We start from the raw sequence: 15,537 nt of genomic DNA, 5'->3' as shown, positions 1-15,537 counted from the left end.
ATTCTAATATGTTAGCTAACTCGACTGTCTCGTTGGTTTGCGTTTGGTTTCTAATGTTTAGAACAATAGAAGGAAGTTTTATTCTAAAGATAACAAGAAAATATAATAGCATACATTTTAATTGAGAAAATCTCAAATGAAACCTAAATAGATGCTTTAGCCCATTAACAAAGTGAAGTGAGGTTGGACTAGACATTACACTAAGATTTGGGTTGGGCCCAGCTACTATAAAGGGGTTGTTCAACGTTAGCTTAGGTCAGGTCGGCCCATTTCACCACTCACGTTTACATCCTTTTTTTTTTAATTTAAATTTTTTATTAGCAAATTTTTAATATTACGATTTATACAAAGCTGAAAATTCAATTATGCTAAGTTTACTAATATTTTCATTTGTTAGAATAGTTCAAATTTCGTTTTATGTCATTAAATTTAATTACTGTAACTTTTTTTATTCTCTCCCTCAACATATGATTTAATGAAAAAAATAAAATGCTTGACCTATTCTATGGCAATGGAGAAAGATGGTAAGATTCTATCATAAGACTTGGGGATTAATAATTTGAGAATTTTCATCAGCAAGACAAACTATTAATTAAAAGGAGTTCCAAATATAATAATTAATTTAAAGCAAAAAAAGGGTCTAAATGTAATTTTAACCATGAAATTTTGATCAACAAAAGTTCAACCACATAAATACCAATAACACAAAAAGATTTTAAAAAAGAACCTTTATTATAACCTAAATTTTAAATTACAATAATGCGAGCATTTACAAATAGAACGTGATAAAGCTACTTTGTCTTGCTTTATTTTGAATTAGATATGATATCTTTGATTTATTAGCAAATTTGAATTAGATATGATATCTTTGATTTATTTCTTTCTTGTTTCTTGATACGTTTATTTATATTTTTATACAACAAATTAAGAAACGAAGATCAAATATTCATTCTATATAATAAAAGTCAATATTAACTATCGTTAAGCTAAACTCATTGAATATGTACACCTATACGCACACTGACACATTTTCATCGTGATAGTACAATTGTAAGGAAAAGATATGTACTCAACGGATGCGTGTACGTTGGATCAAAATAATTAATGTATATTTCCTTTGGTGGCTAAATAATAAATGTATTTTGCATTTCCTAGTTTTAGTCATTTTCTTTGTGTGTGTAATATCAATTTTACGGTCTTACCCATATATCGTACGTGCATGGAAGGGCATTTTCGGTGTTTTCCGTCTTCTTTTAAACGACATATATGCTATTTTCCACGTGGAATTGAGTCCATATATTATTATTATTATCTTAGAGAGGCTGCGCTATTAATTTTACAAAAAGAAAAAATTATGTAATAAAACAATAAATTTTCAAATAAAAAGATAATGCTAATATATTAATTACTGAAAATATCTTCGTCTGTAGCCTTTAATTTTTGTCACTCTCATTGGCCCTATCAGCAATCTTAAAGGGAAGCATTTGAATAAAGTGTTCGTTACTATTTTATTCTATCATTTTTTTCCTCTATTTCCACGTATGTAGAATATCGACACTAAACAACGTTCCAAACAATAGAATTAAGAAAACGAAAAAATTTAGATAAATCAATAACATCTAGAAACCACATTGGGTTAAGAAAATTGGATCGGCAAGTGGGACCAAATGTCTATTAGAGCAAGTCATTCACTTGACCCGACCAATAAGTTAAAAAACAATCCTAATTTAGTTATTAGAATCTTGTTTTTAAAGACGACTTTGTTCGCTTATTTTGGGACTTGGGAAAGTAAGTCCACTGTCCACTTTCTAATTTTGATATGTTTATTTACGGTTTGATTTAAGCATCAAAACATATGTAATTATATAACACCACACAAATAATAATGTGTAAATATTCATAATGTTAAAGGAGTAAGATAAATCGATCAAAATAATGCGTAAAAGCAAGAGATTAAAGTACAATTATAGATGGAATATGGTGTGGTTTGAGATGGATTAAATCTTCTGAAGTACATATGGAATTAACTAATTAATTGAACAATCCTACAAAACAACCCCTTGTAAAAAATTGGGCCATGTATGACCCATCATTGTCATGTATTATCTTAATTGAGAGTGTCGCATAATACATTTACCTATATTAATTAATGACATGTACCGGTTGAAAATACTTTTATGAGCACTATTTCCACGTAAGCAAAGGAGAAAAACACTTTTTTTTTTCTTAATTTGATATCTATATTATAGTGAGAATATAGTTTTCATTCAAGTTTTGAGTTTGATTTTAATTTAATCTATATACTATAATTATATTACTAAAATTTGAGTTTTGCTTTAATGCATATCATCCTTTGAATTTTCATATTTACATCATTAGATGATGAAAATTATATAAATATAAAAATCTTAAAACATAAGGTCAAATTGAAATAAAATTCAAACCGATTAAATTGAAACTAAATTAAAAAATACGAAACCCATAAAAACCAAATAAATTAAAATTACATCGATTTTGTATAATTACAATTTTCTTCAAATTCAAACATAGATATGCTCGTGTGATGAGAGATTCAAGTCTCTAAACTCACGATCAATAATTCATATTTTATACTAGTTGACTATATTTTTCAATTATAACAAAATATTTATAACATACAGTAAAATATCACAATTTTATCTACAACTAACCAATATAGACAAAGAAAGATTACCAAATTATCTATCTTGGTCCACAAATACAATAATCTATCATATTTTACTATATTTATAAATATTTTCAAAAACTTTGTCATTTGACATATTTTTTCATCACTACTTGGTCGATATCGATATAATATTATTTTCAATATATTCGTAAAATTGGAATATCATATATTATAATTATTAGTGTAATAAAGTAAAAGAAGAGAAGACAGTTGAGAAAATTTAAATAGAAAGGAGTGATGAAATTCTGGTGTGTGTGTGTGTCTGCCATATATACTAACTAGTAAACCTACCCTCTGACATTTTATATCACCAAAACCATTTAATCTCTCATTACTATCTATCCACAGTCACATACACACATATACTAATGTTAATAAATAAATAAAAAAAACACAACCCCCAACAGTCTCGTTCTTCACGCACTGCAATAAGATATGTTATGTTGTTATGAATATTATAATTTATGAAACTTGTAACATATATGTTGGATTTTGATATTCAATATTTGAGTTTCATGAAATTTTAAATATTTATATGTCTAGTAGATAAACTTAAGTATTTTATGTTAATAAAAAAAGATACTTTTTTTAAAAAAGAAATAAATAACCGACAACCAATCCATTTATGACTTTACTTATAATATTTGCAAAGATTAGACTACAAAATTAAGTTATTACAATTTCTACGGTTATATAAATTTAAAAGTAATTTAATTTTCACAATTTGCTCTTAATAATAAATTTAAAATGCTCATAAATTTTAAATTTATCCCAAATGGAAACCACATAGTCAAATTGAGTTATTATTATTATTTTTTAATAGAAAAATAAAATAGGACTTTTAACTAAATGATGATAGTGTAATTTTAATTAGTTGAATTGTGTTTAATGACACGAAAAGCATCGGTAGAAGGAGATGGAGTGGAGAGAAAGAGAGAGAGAGAGAGAGAGGGAGAGGGAGAGGGAGAGGTGGGTTGAGAGCATTAAACAAAAGAGAAAGCCGGTGGCGTAATGACTAATTGAGAGTGACGAAGGAAAGACGTCGAAGAAAGGAAAAGAGTGATTTAAATTTCAATGTCAATCCCCTTGAATTCTGCATTTAAAGTGAATTTAAACCTCAATTAATGAAGGCAGCTGGTAAACTCCCTTCACATTCATCTCTATCTCTCTCAATCTTACCCACAATATTTAATTTCCTTTTAGTATTTTTCAACTTTACTCCCAAATCAAAAATCAATTTAAATATCTTATGTTTATCTAATTAAGCTATATGTATGTTCGTGTTCATCAATTTCGTCCCAGTTATTGCTTTTATATGCAATTATACCATATTGCAAAATTACAGACATACATTGTCTTTTCAAAACCTTCCTAATAAAACTTGTCAATTTAATTATGATTAATTGTAATGTATAATACATACAAAAAAGTCAAACTTTTTAAACCTATAAACCCCAAATGCTTTAATTTTCATTGCATTCCCAACCGCCGTATGACCTAATGCAATAAAATATGGATGAGTATTACAATATATATACATTTCTTTTAATGCTCCAAATGGTTTTTTATACCAAAAGAAAAACATATACAAAATAAATTTGGTATTTTCATGGATTATAAACCAATTTTAAATAAATTATAAATATAGTAAAATCTATTGATAATAGTCTCTTTTTGATTACCCACTTAATTATTATTATTGTACGATCACCAACCCATTTGTATATCAATTAAGCTATGCTTTCTGTTTAGCTACTTAATTATGATTAAGACAATTAAATTAAATTTATTTGTCCAGTATAATCAACAACCTGGTTTAATTTTGAGGTAACAAAACAATTAAAAGCCTCAATGAACTACAAACATAGAGAGAGAAACCCTAATTTATTGTGTGTGTGTTTTCTTGTTTTCTTGTTGGGTTATTTTGATTCAACTGTGTGGCTTAAAGGCATGGCAGTAGAGCCTACACCTAAGAGATGAAACATGAAGGCAGCTGCATATTGTTGGTTCAAAAACATTATACTAATAAACAATATATAATGCACATTAATGTCTCTCAAAAAATGGACATTTTGGGGCCTATGGAATTGCAGTTGGAAAAAAAGCATGGCTTTATGTGAAGAAAAGGGGAAATATTGGTTACATAATTAATGATAGAATAAGCTTGTAATTGCTATTTAGTTTAATTCAATGGTACACATATATTTATATAAATGCATGATCAATATATAGAAGAAATACTAATTAATTAAGACACACGATAATTGAATTTTATAATATTTTATTATATACTATATATATATATATATATTTATTTATTTATTTATTTTGTCCAAGTTAATGATAATGTTTTAGAGGTCTTCATTTAATTTTTAAATTAGGTACCATTAAAGTTGAGTAACGAAATAATGGAAAATTATATTAATTGACTTGATATGAGATTATTAAGTAAAATTTTAGAAATGCGTCCGTTCACTTTGATATTTGGTTTTTGGTTTTTGAAAATTGTATCGATTTTTTTTCTTAATTTATTATTTTAAGAGGTTTTAATCTTTTCTTAAATAAAGTAAAAGAGTTGAATTGTTAGACAAAATTTAAAAATAGTTATGAGAGATTGAATCAATGAATATAATAGATAAATGAGATTTTCACGGATAAAAAGAATTGTGAAAGTGGGATCGGAGTTAGTTTGAATCAAGATATCAAAAATCCATCCATATATTTTTACAACTTTCATTAAAATGGAATGAAGTCTTCAAAATCAACGTCTTATTGATATTTTTCTCTCATATATTTTTATAAAATTGAGAGACCTCAACATTTCAAACGTCGATGATTTGAAAATTGATCAAGGTTGTGATGGTGGGTATTGATATAGTTTGGGGAGGGGGAGGGGGTTGAAGTTAAGTGTGTGTGGAAGTGGGTGTTGAGAGTTATGAAAATATTAAGTTCATTGAGCGACCTCAATTGTGGAAGTTGGAGTTATTATGTGTATTAAATTAAAGAATCCTCCATAGATATATATTCAAAAACCAAAAATCCTTTTTCCATAGCCTTCCTTCAATTGCATTCAACTCTTCCCTTCTCTCATTTATTGTTTTCTTCAACCTCCCTTTGCCATTTCCCACCCTCTCATAATTAACCCTTCCCCTTTCATTTTAGGCATAAAAAATCAGGTGGCCTTTCATATTAATTAGGTCTACAAACTTTGTTAATTAATTGTTTTCCCCATCACAAAGTAATTTAATTTAGTTAACAACTAATTTATAATTTACACGTGTACATTGGAGATTATATCTTGTCTCTCGTTATCTTAAACATTCTCTAAAGATATATATTTAGCGTTTTGTGTCTTTTGTTTCCTCAATTCGTTTTTGTTTTATTTTTCGATGAAGGAACAAATCTACTGATATCTTGGCTCGTTGAGGTTTATCAAGATGTTTTCCCGTGCCAAATGGGGTTTTATTTTTGGTTGCTCACAAGCATTGTTTGTCAAATACGAGTGTATTTGTATTTTTTTTTTTTTGTTTTCTTTGAATTAGTCATAAATTTGGATACATACAAAACGAATAAATAAATATATTCACACATATGATCCTATACATTATTAATCATTTGCTTATCAAAATGAATATAATTCAACCAATAAAAAAACTCGTTCTTTCAATTACGATGTCAAATGTTTGACTTTTTCTACACAATCCCACAAAGGGATGAAAAAAAAAAAAAAAAACACTTCCCTCTTAAGAGGTTGCATATATCATCCTCCTAACTAAACCCTAATCAGATTGATTCTGGTCGATGGAGGTTGATCCAACCACGTTGTATTAGAAACTTTTTAAAGTACTAATGAGTTTGACCAAATATATATATATATATATTAATAAATTTGTTTACTTATTGTTATTAGTAAGTAGCTAGGGCAAAGTTTTTTATTTAGCCAAGTGTAGGGTCATGTCTTAGTAGGACCTTTATGAAGTGAAGTTTCCACCCTATTTAAGATTCTCAACTGCAGTAGTTTAAACTCTTTCTCCTATATATATATATAACCAACCCATTCAAAACACACAAAAATTAAAAGGAAAAGAAAAAAGGCCATTGATCAATTTGAAAGCCATGGTTCCCTTTCAATCCCACCCTTCTTCTCTAAATGACAAGACATCAGCAATTCAAGAGCCTGCAGATAATTTAGCAAAGAAGAGGAAGTGGGAAGAGTCGATGGTCCCGACGCCGCCACCCTTGAACTCCGTATTAGATATCGAACTTCACCTCGAAACTCCATTACCTTTCTATTGGCAAAGGTGTCTCGACATCCAGGTCTTTTCTTTTCTCCTGACAAACCTCTATTTGTTGTATGTTTTCTCTATTTGCTAAAGTGGTTATATTCTAAAATTTACTGTGCTTAAGTGGTTTTTAGGCATATCGATCCGTGATTTTATATAGTATCAAAATAGGAGGTTTTATATTAGCTTTTTGGATTCTTAAATTAATCTCAATAGAGTTAAAAAAGTGTGGTGATTTCCTTTTTCCATTTTCAGTCGGGAAAGATACACTTTTACAACATGACGACTCAAAAGAGAACATGGAGAGATCCAAGGGACAAACTCGTCGATAAAGATGATGATGATGATGACGAAGAAGGAAAAGATGACGACTGCTATGACAAGAACGACATGAGTTTGGACCTTGAACTCAACTTGACTTGTGAATCCATGGACAAGAACAACAACAATCAAACCGTACAAGGTGTGCGTCGCGCTATAAATAACGGAATGGTGTTTGGGTTGTCGGAGAATTACAACAACAACAACAACAAAAAGGCGGAGATGGTGGCAGCCGTTTGCATGAGGTGTCATTTGTTAGTGATGTTGTGTAAATCTTCGCCGGAGTGTCCTAACTGTAAATTTATGAACTCTCCGCCGGAGCAGACGTCGCCGGCGATGTCCAAGCGCCGGTGTCATCTTTCTTGGTAATAAAAGTGATAATTATATATTATATTATAAAGTTAGGAGAAAAATGAAAAACTCTTTAATATAATTAATTATAATGATTCTCTTTAATTGTAACTTTGTATTTATTGTAGGACGAGACCCTCAAACTTTCTTCTTTGTAATTTGTATATATACAAATGTGTGTTTCATTTGTTATAAATATCCCAAAGTTCTTTCAAATTGGTTTGTCGGTTGAAAAAATATTGTAAAATAAAATTAGAAGACAAACATTTAAGTTCGGTTTCATGATCAAATCAAAAAATATTTTTCGAGAACTGTTTTAAAGTATAATTCAAAAAGTATTTTAATTGGTTGCTAATCACTCAATTTTTTTTTAAACCAAAAACATTTTAAGTTTTTATAAAATTTTATTATCCATTTCAAAAACTTATTTTTTATTTCAATAATTTCACTAAAAATTCAAACATTTCTAATATAAAATGGATAAAATCATTGTAGAGAGATTGAAAGGAAACATGCATAAATTTCAAGATAAGAAAATTAAAAATAATTTATATTCAGTTCTTTCTCTATCATATTTGGCCAAGAAAAAAAGTCCGTGCTACCTTCCATATTATATGGAATAGTACTTCAAAGCCTAAATGATTTTATCTTAAATGTCATACATTAAAAGGTCTTATTATCGACTATGAAAATATTATCGAATAATTTTCTCAATTTTAATTAATTGATAAGTCGATAATCATTTTACTTTTAAGAAAGTGATTGTATTATATTTAAAATCACTGCAAAACATGTATCTAACGATAGAAAACTAGTTAAATAAAGGCGTAGTCCACGAAAAACCTCTATTCATATATCGAATGACGAAATAAATAAATAAATATAGGGTCGGGTATAGATAAGGGAAAGCCCTCACCACAAAATAGAAGTTTAAAATAAAGAAAAAGAGGGCAGTTGAAAAATAAATATGAATTGGGTAGGGTTTAGTTTGAGAAATTAATAATTAAATTTGGAACAAAAAAGAAAAAAAAAAAAAAAAAAAAAGAGAGAAAAGATTGCCTAACCATTAACCAACTAAATCATGTGAGCTAATAATGATTTGTATCTACTTTCTAGCGACCTCACAACATAAATAATCATAAATGATGGGCTCCTAAAAATCCATTGCCCTTCATTTTCCTTTAAATGTCCCTTCCATCCATGTATTTCTCTTCAAAAATGTTCGGTTTGGTTTTTTAACCTTGACTTGATCGAGACAAAAAGAATATATATTAATTATTGTAGATGCACATCTACTCGCTTTGGTCTTGTTGTTTTTGTTAGATATGTTCATGGGACGACCTTGGTTCTGTTCTCTCTGTCACTTCTTTATTTCAGTTTTGAGAAATTCTTCGATCAAGACAAAAGAAACTATCTGTTTTTGTTTTGTTTTTTTGTTTTCTTAAATCAATTAAGTTTAAGGAATTGTATTTTTTTAGTTATTGATCATACTCTATTTCTTATTATTGCAAATATTAGCTATGAATTAGTTGAGATAAACAATTTCCATCAATTTTAGACTATGTACGATCAAAACATGTTATTGAATTTCGTTTCTATTAAAAAAGAAAACCTATATTATTTCTATGAAGTTGTTATAGAGTCTTTTAAAATTACTCTAAGTGTAAGAATTTGTTAGAATATAATGTTTGAATGAAGTAGGGACTTTGGGATGGGTATGAGCTACGGTGTTGAAATGGTCGGATTTAGGTTTTAATTTTCATTCCAAATCATGGTCATCGTAGTGTTTTATTTATCAATTTCATTTAACACTTTTATGTATTTAGACTAAATGGTAGTTTTAAAATGTTTATAAAACATTGTGAAAGACAATTACAATTTTCTTTTTGGTTAAAATAGCTTGAACTTTCAACCTTTTAAAAAATTCAATTGTATTAGTATATATAAACATAAAACTTTAAGCTTAATATTTCATCGGCAATACATCTGCGAACTTTTACTAGTTGTATTAGTACTTTTTACCCTCTCAATAAAAAACACGGGGAATTGTTATGAAGACAATATTTTACTATTTTTAAAAATGTCTCCTTACATAAAGTATAATGATCTTTTTTATTTTTGATTTTTAACTGTCTTCTTTCTCTTTTTTATTATTAAAAATCGAGCTTTTATATTAAAATTAGATCTTATTGTTTTTTTGTGACATTTTTCTAAATAACAAACATATATCCATCCTTATAATGAGTTGTTTTTATTGAGTTTGGTATTGATTGCTTTGTTTATTTATTTATTAAAATTTAATTTTTATATATTAAAAACTATAGAAACAAATATTTTTCTTTCATTAGTTTTTCTCTCGAAACAAATCAAAATGTCTAATTTTACACCGAAGTTTCAAATAGCGGTCGATAGTTCAAATCGATATGATTAATACATTTAGAGTTAAAATTAATTTTTTTCTAAACTAAGATGAATGCAGCTCAATTAACAACTTCCTATTAATAAAGTTTAGATTAGAAGTTTAATTTATATATTTAGTAACTCATTTGGCATTGGAGTGTTAAACTAAGTTCTCATTTTAATAACTCATTTTAAGTTCTCATTTCTCTTAACAAAAAAAAAAAAAAACATGATGGCTTTTTATTGAAAAAAGAAAAAAAGAGAAAAGAAACGAAGAAGAAAAGAGATTGGATTAAGTTTGGTTTAGCGCTTGGGTGGCATGAGTGTTCATTATCATTTCTTCCTGGCCTCGATAGCTGAAACTCAAAATTGTTTCAATCTTCAAAGATTATCGAATCCATTCTCTCAAATCCCCATGAATTCCACAATCCATTATTCCTTTTTCCTCCATTGTTGAAATGCCTCGCCCTGAGCTTGGTTCTTCCCCTTCCTCCTCACACCAACCATCTCAACCTCACCGTTTCTCTCCATCTACCGCCAATTTCACCTTCTTTGTCCCCGCCGGCGGCTTGTTTCTCGACCCTTTTCTTCCATCTTCTTTCCTCAACTCAATTTCCCTCAAGAGTAACTCAATTCAAGATTCCGGTTCTGTTTCTGTTTCTGTTTCCACTCCTTTCTGTCATCAAGAACATCCTCTGTTGTTTGGGGTTTTCCGGTCCCGGAAGAACCCTCGCATTGCTCACTGCGGGTTTTTGTCTGTTAGTGTTAGAGGTCATGGATTTGTTCGGGAGCAGAAGGTTCATGTTAATGCCTATGACAATTGTAAGAAGGCGGGAGAATGCGGGGAAGATTTTGCCATTGTTGAGAAGAAGCATACTGTACGGACAAGGGGTGCTATGAATACTACGAAGCACCTTTGGTCTGGTGCGATTGCCGCCATGGTTTCAAGGTCTTGATTTATTTGTTCACCTTCAACTTATCGTTCTTGTTTATTTCATTATAAGTTGGTTGACTTATCGTTGGTGTGAGTATGCTATTCGAATGTTTTATCAGTAGAGTCAGTGTTTGTTTTGTATAATGCCCTTTGCTAATGACACTGCATCATCCAACTTGTTCATGAATTATCGCATTGTTCTGATGCTTTATGATTTTAGCACGTGGGGAGGAGGAAAAAATTACTTTTATGATTCCATATGCTACCTGATCGTTGGAAAATAAAAGTTATTGAATCTTTTTCGACAAAATGTGGTTAGAAAAAGTGATGGGCTTTCGAAGTTTAGATTCTATGCTTGCGGTCTTATTTTACTTAATTGAGGCTCCTTTTTGTAGTTTGTTGCAACAAAATTTACCCCATACATAGACCAGGGTGACGAGGGATGATTTGTAATTTGAATTTTCGAAGTACAAGGACTTGTGATGAATGGAATTTTAATAAAGGTAGCAATAGTTAAACCTAGAGGAGGTTGGGGCACTTAGAGATAGATTAATGAATGGTTTCTAAGAAACACTGTAGTAGCATCTTGTCATATTCTTTGTTTATTGATTAAACAACACTTTTATTGCATCAGAACTTTAGTTGCTCCACTTGAGAGGCTAAAGTTGGAATATATAGTTCGTGGTGAGCAGAGAAATCTATGTGATCTCGTCAAGAAAATTGCAGCTTCTCAAGGGTTGAAAGGGTTTTGGAAGGGAAATTTCGTCAATATTCTTCGAACAGCTCCGTTTAAAGCAATCAACTTTTATGCTTACGATACGTACAGAAAACAACTGCTTAAATTGTCTGGACACAAGAATACCACGAATTTTGAGAGATTTGTTGCTGGTGCTGCAGCAGGCATTACTGCAACCGTACTTTGCCTACCACTTGACACAGTATGTAATCATAACCTTCTTCTGCTTCTCTTTCCCCACTTTTTAACCCCTTTCTTTTCTCACTCCTCGTAATTACAATTAACTTTTGGGGTTGACACTGCGAAGAAAGAGTGGTGTAGGCCTCTAATTGTAGTTACACACCCTACGTATGGGTAATCTTGGTGCCATACATTGATATGTATTATAGAAAGCCATAGAGGCATACTTAAAAGGCATCTTAGGGATTATTGGGGGTATGTAGAATGCAATATGATTGCAAGACACAGCCCTGCACATTGACAACCTGGGCATTCAAATGTAGTTTAACCATCAAAACCATCTAGTGTCCTAGAACATTGCTTTTAGGTTTTAAGCTCTTTATTTCTTTTCATTGGAAAAAAACAAGAAAAGAAAAGGAAAGGCTATAGACATGGAGTTTCCCTTGCCTTGCTAGCTGTTTTCTTGCTTAAACTGGACACATGAAATGCTTGAAATTTTTGACGCCTTTATTAGATTAAAACATCAGTCATCCTTAATTCTAAGCTTCAGTTTCTTTGGTGTATTCTTCACCTTTGAATTAAATTGAACTTAGGTTGTCACCTCGCTTTATTTAAACGGAAGTGCAATTTTTTTTTTTTTTTTTTTTTTTTTTTTTTTTTTTTTTATTTATTTAGGAACTTGGCCAGGGTTAATAATTCTTAGCTTGTATCACCTTCCATGTGGTAAATTAGTGTAATTGTTGCATTTTTCAGATCCGAACGAAGATAGTGGCGCCTGGTGGGGAAGCATTAGGCGGTGTTGTTGGTGCTTTTCGCCACATGATCCAAACTGAAGGGTTCTTTTCTCTTTACAAGGGCTTACTACCCTCCATTTTAAGTGTGGCGCCTTCTGGTGCTGTTTTCTATAGCGTCTACGATATACTAAAGACTGCTTATCTTCATTCACCCGAAGGAAGGCAAAGAATACGGAACATGAACCAGCAGGGGCAGGGGCAGGAGTTGAATGCTCTGGATCAGTTGGAGTTGGGACCTATTAGGACTTTACTGTATGGTGCTATATCTGGTGCTTGTGCTGAATTAGTGACGTACCCATTTGAAGTAATCAGGAAGCAACTTCAAATGCAAGTCCAGGCAACTAGAATGAGTGCTTTTGCAACCTGTTCTAAGATAGTTCAGCAAAGAGGAATACAAGCTTTATATGCAGGACTTCTTCCCAGCCTTTTACAGGTATGTGGTTATATTCTGATTATTTTTTATTTGTTGATGTGAACCGCTTTTCCTTGTAACCTTGTGATTACAACCGCAATTATTTTAGGAAAAGGGTCTTTAGATCATTAACTCAAAGTTGCAGACTGTTGTGCCAATATCAATTCTTTATTGAATAGAAAACTAATTTGGTTTTGATAGAGAGATAACTAAATGTACAGAAATGCCTGAATCAGTAAAAAATTACCTTTCCTAAATCACCAGAAAGATCATTCAGGTAGACTTAAAGTCATATTGGAGGCCTAATGGAGCCAAGAGTCTTTGGACCTCCTGTGGAAATACTTTTTGAGCATGCATGTTAGCTTGAACAATTGAACTCAAGATTGGATCTTCTTCTCTTAATCTGACTACGCATTGTTTGGATTAACCCTTACTACTTTCTTAAGAATCAATACAGAATTTTCTTGGTTGTAGCCAACCCACACTAGTCATCTTCAACTATTGTGGAAATATCATTTTATAACTGATTTGTAAGTGAGTTCTCCATTGATACTTGTGCTGAACTAAGTCACAAGCCCCTGCTTTCCAAAATTGCCATTTGCATTTAATGGAACATAATGCCCTTTAAATTTCTTCTGCACCTGCATTGCTGCCTGAAATGTATCTAGACCAATCTTGGATCAGATTCAATTTGCTTCCCCTCCAGCGGCATAAACACATGTTTTGTCTAATCGTTCTAGAACCTTCCCTTGTTTTCTGTCAAACTTGGGCTTCGTCCGTTTTCTTCACGTGCAACTCTCTTATTTGCCTGACCAGAAACCAAAGTTACCCATCATCATAAGATGGATTAATATTTAATCTGTTTATTTCAGCTATTGTAGATAATTAATGCTGGTGTCAAAAATGTCAAAATCTTTTCCTTTAGCCATTGTATTCACTTAAAATTGGTCTCAATTTACTCACATCTGCTGCTTTGCACATGCAGGTACTTCCTTCAGCTGCCATAAGTTTTTTCGTTTACGAGTTTATGAAGATTATTCTTAAAGTGGAATGAACGATGACAACAAAATTTAGGAGGAGACTGATCAGTTAGCCCAACACAGTTCACAGTTAAGCATCGGAAATGCCCTTGAAACATAACCACATTATGGTAATCAATGATTTGCTTTTGCTGCTGGTTGTGTTTCCCTATTAATTCTCACTTTAAGAAATATAATTTCTTCCTCAATGTCCCAAAATCCCTTTATTTCCTTTTCCTTTTTCTTATTTTCTTTTTCCCCCATAGGACAGAGTGCTGATCATAGAGCATATTCATCATTGTTAAGTTTTGACTGCTACAGGAGCTTCGTTTTGAAAAGAATGTTCACACAATCCAATTTTCATGTTTATTCTAGGTATGTAAGGTTTTTCACCCACTGGGATTCATGCAATTTTCAATGTAAAACATGTAGAATAACGCAATTATATGTACTTATGATGAAATTTTGAATTTAGAGAAAAACCATTTGCTTATGTTACTGTCAAATGTTTGGCTTGATCATGTCTATGTTATTTTTGACTCTCCATAAATACTTTGATTTTTCTGAATATTTTTAGGTATAAAAAAGTAAGGAACTACAGTTGATAGTAGCCTGTAGGTGCTGGTTGGCTGCCAAACTTGAACTAACGTAGTTTAATGTCAAAAAGTTACAGCTGGGGGATAAAAGGTATTTTGGTCGAACAAAAAGTTGGTCGGTTTTAATGTTTTGTTTATTTATAATAATTAATATTATAAATAATCGAAATATGCTCAAGTTGACAGAGTTTCTCAAACATTTTTTTTTAATTTGAGCTTACTCATAATTTTACTTTCTTGTAATAAATAAAATAAGTACTCATCTTACAATACAAGGTTTGTTTACTAATATCACGTGGAAGTTGAAATAGCGATAAATATGATATTTTATGGTTCTTGACCTTTCTAGTTCACAGAAAGAACGAGCTAATGAAGCACGCTCTATTGTTGGTGGGAAAAAATATTTGCAATTCGAAACCTACTCCATGCTACTAACAAATTGCATTCGAAGTTGTATTTAAAATGCTACGATTGTCTAACTGCTAACAACCAACTGCAAAGTATTGTTCCATACATGAAGTGGAGTAATTGAGGCCTCTCCCTTAGGTCATACTCATTACTGTTAATACAAAGAAGAAAAAAATTGCAAACGAGCTTTCCATTTTTCACATGATTAGATGCTTTTATCTCATTCTTGATTTGGTGGACCAATGTGTGTTTTTCCTCAATTAATCTTAATTCCTCAACTAAACTATATAATAATTATATTTTAAGAAAAACGTGGACTTTGCTCAATTTCATACTTTTTTGATAGCGAAGAAATCTTTTCCAGCTGCCACGTAATTGTTGAAACTATAAATTCTG

General features: G+C 30.8%; 3 protein-coding genes across 12 annotated transcripts in view; 2 read left to right on the top strand and 1 right to left on the bottom strand.

Annotated features, from left to right (window-relative positions):
- LOC103488061 (multifunctional methyltransferase subunit TRM112 homolog A) overlaps positions 1–15,537 on the bottom strand; it is a 61,354-nt gene that overhangs the window by 37,033 nt on the left and 8,784 nt on the right. The gene's annotated exons all lie outside the window — the stretch shown is intronic.
- LOC103488058 (protein CURLY FLAG LEAF 1) lies at positions 6,750–7,773 on the top strand. Its single transcript, XM_008446601.2, has 2 exons — positions 6,750–7,024; positions 7,246–7,773. Exons 1-2 carry the CDS (start codon positions 6,824–6,826, stop codon positions 7,678–7,680), a joined length of 636 nt encoding a protein of 211 aa, XP_008444823.1. The 5' UTR covers positions 6,750–6,823; the 3' UTR covers positions 7,681–7,773.
- LOC103488059 (probable mitochondrial adenine nucleotide transporter BTL3) lies at positions 8,892–15,051 on the top strand. 10 transcript variants are annotated; one of them, XR_007819518.1, is made up of 5 exons: positions 8,892–11,011; positions 11,631–11,934; positions 12,666–13,139; positions 14,104–14,268; positions 14,459–14,494. XR_007819518.1 is itself a non-coding variant. In XM_008446609.3 (5 exons), the coding sequence occupies exons 1-4, from the start codon at positions 10,521–10,523 to the stop codon at positions 14,256–14,258; spliced, it is 1,335 nt and encodes a 444-aa protein (XP_008444831.1). In that variant the 5' UTR covers positions 10,309–10,520; the 3' UTR covers positions 14,259–14,268; positions 14,715–15,051. The 10 variants fall into 10 exon arrangements, 6 of the variants coding, with proteins under 6 accessions (XP_050938300.1, XP_008444831.1, XP_008444828.1 ...); XM_008446609.3 differs by lacking the exon at positions 14,459–14,494 and adding an exon at positions 14,715–15,051 and having other exon boundaries at positions 10,309–11,011; positions 14,193–14,268; XM_008446606.3 differs by having other exon boundaries at positions 10,309–11,011; positions 14,193–14,268; positions 14,459–14,643.

The sequence above is a fragment of the Cucumis melo genome, chromosome 3 (genome assembly GCF_025177605.1).
Source record: "Cucumis melo cultivar AY chromosome 3, USDA_Cmelo_AY_1.0, whole genome shotgun sequence".
Taxonomy (NCBI): domain Eukaryota; kingdom Viridiplantae; phylum Streptophyta; class Magnoliopsida; order Cucurbitales; family Cucurbitaceae; genus Cucumis; species Cucumis melo.
Note: the sequence above shows the minus strand (reverse complement) of the source record. Positions and strands in the feature narration are given on the sequence as shown.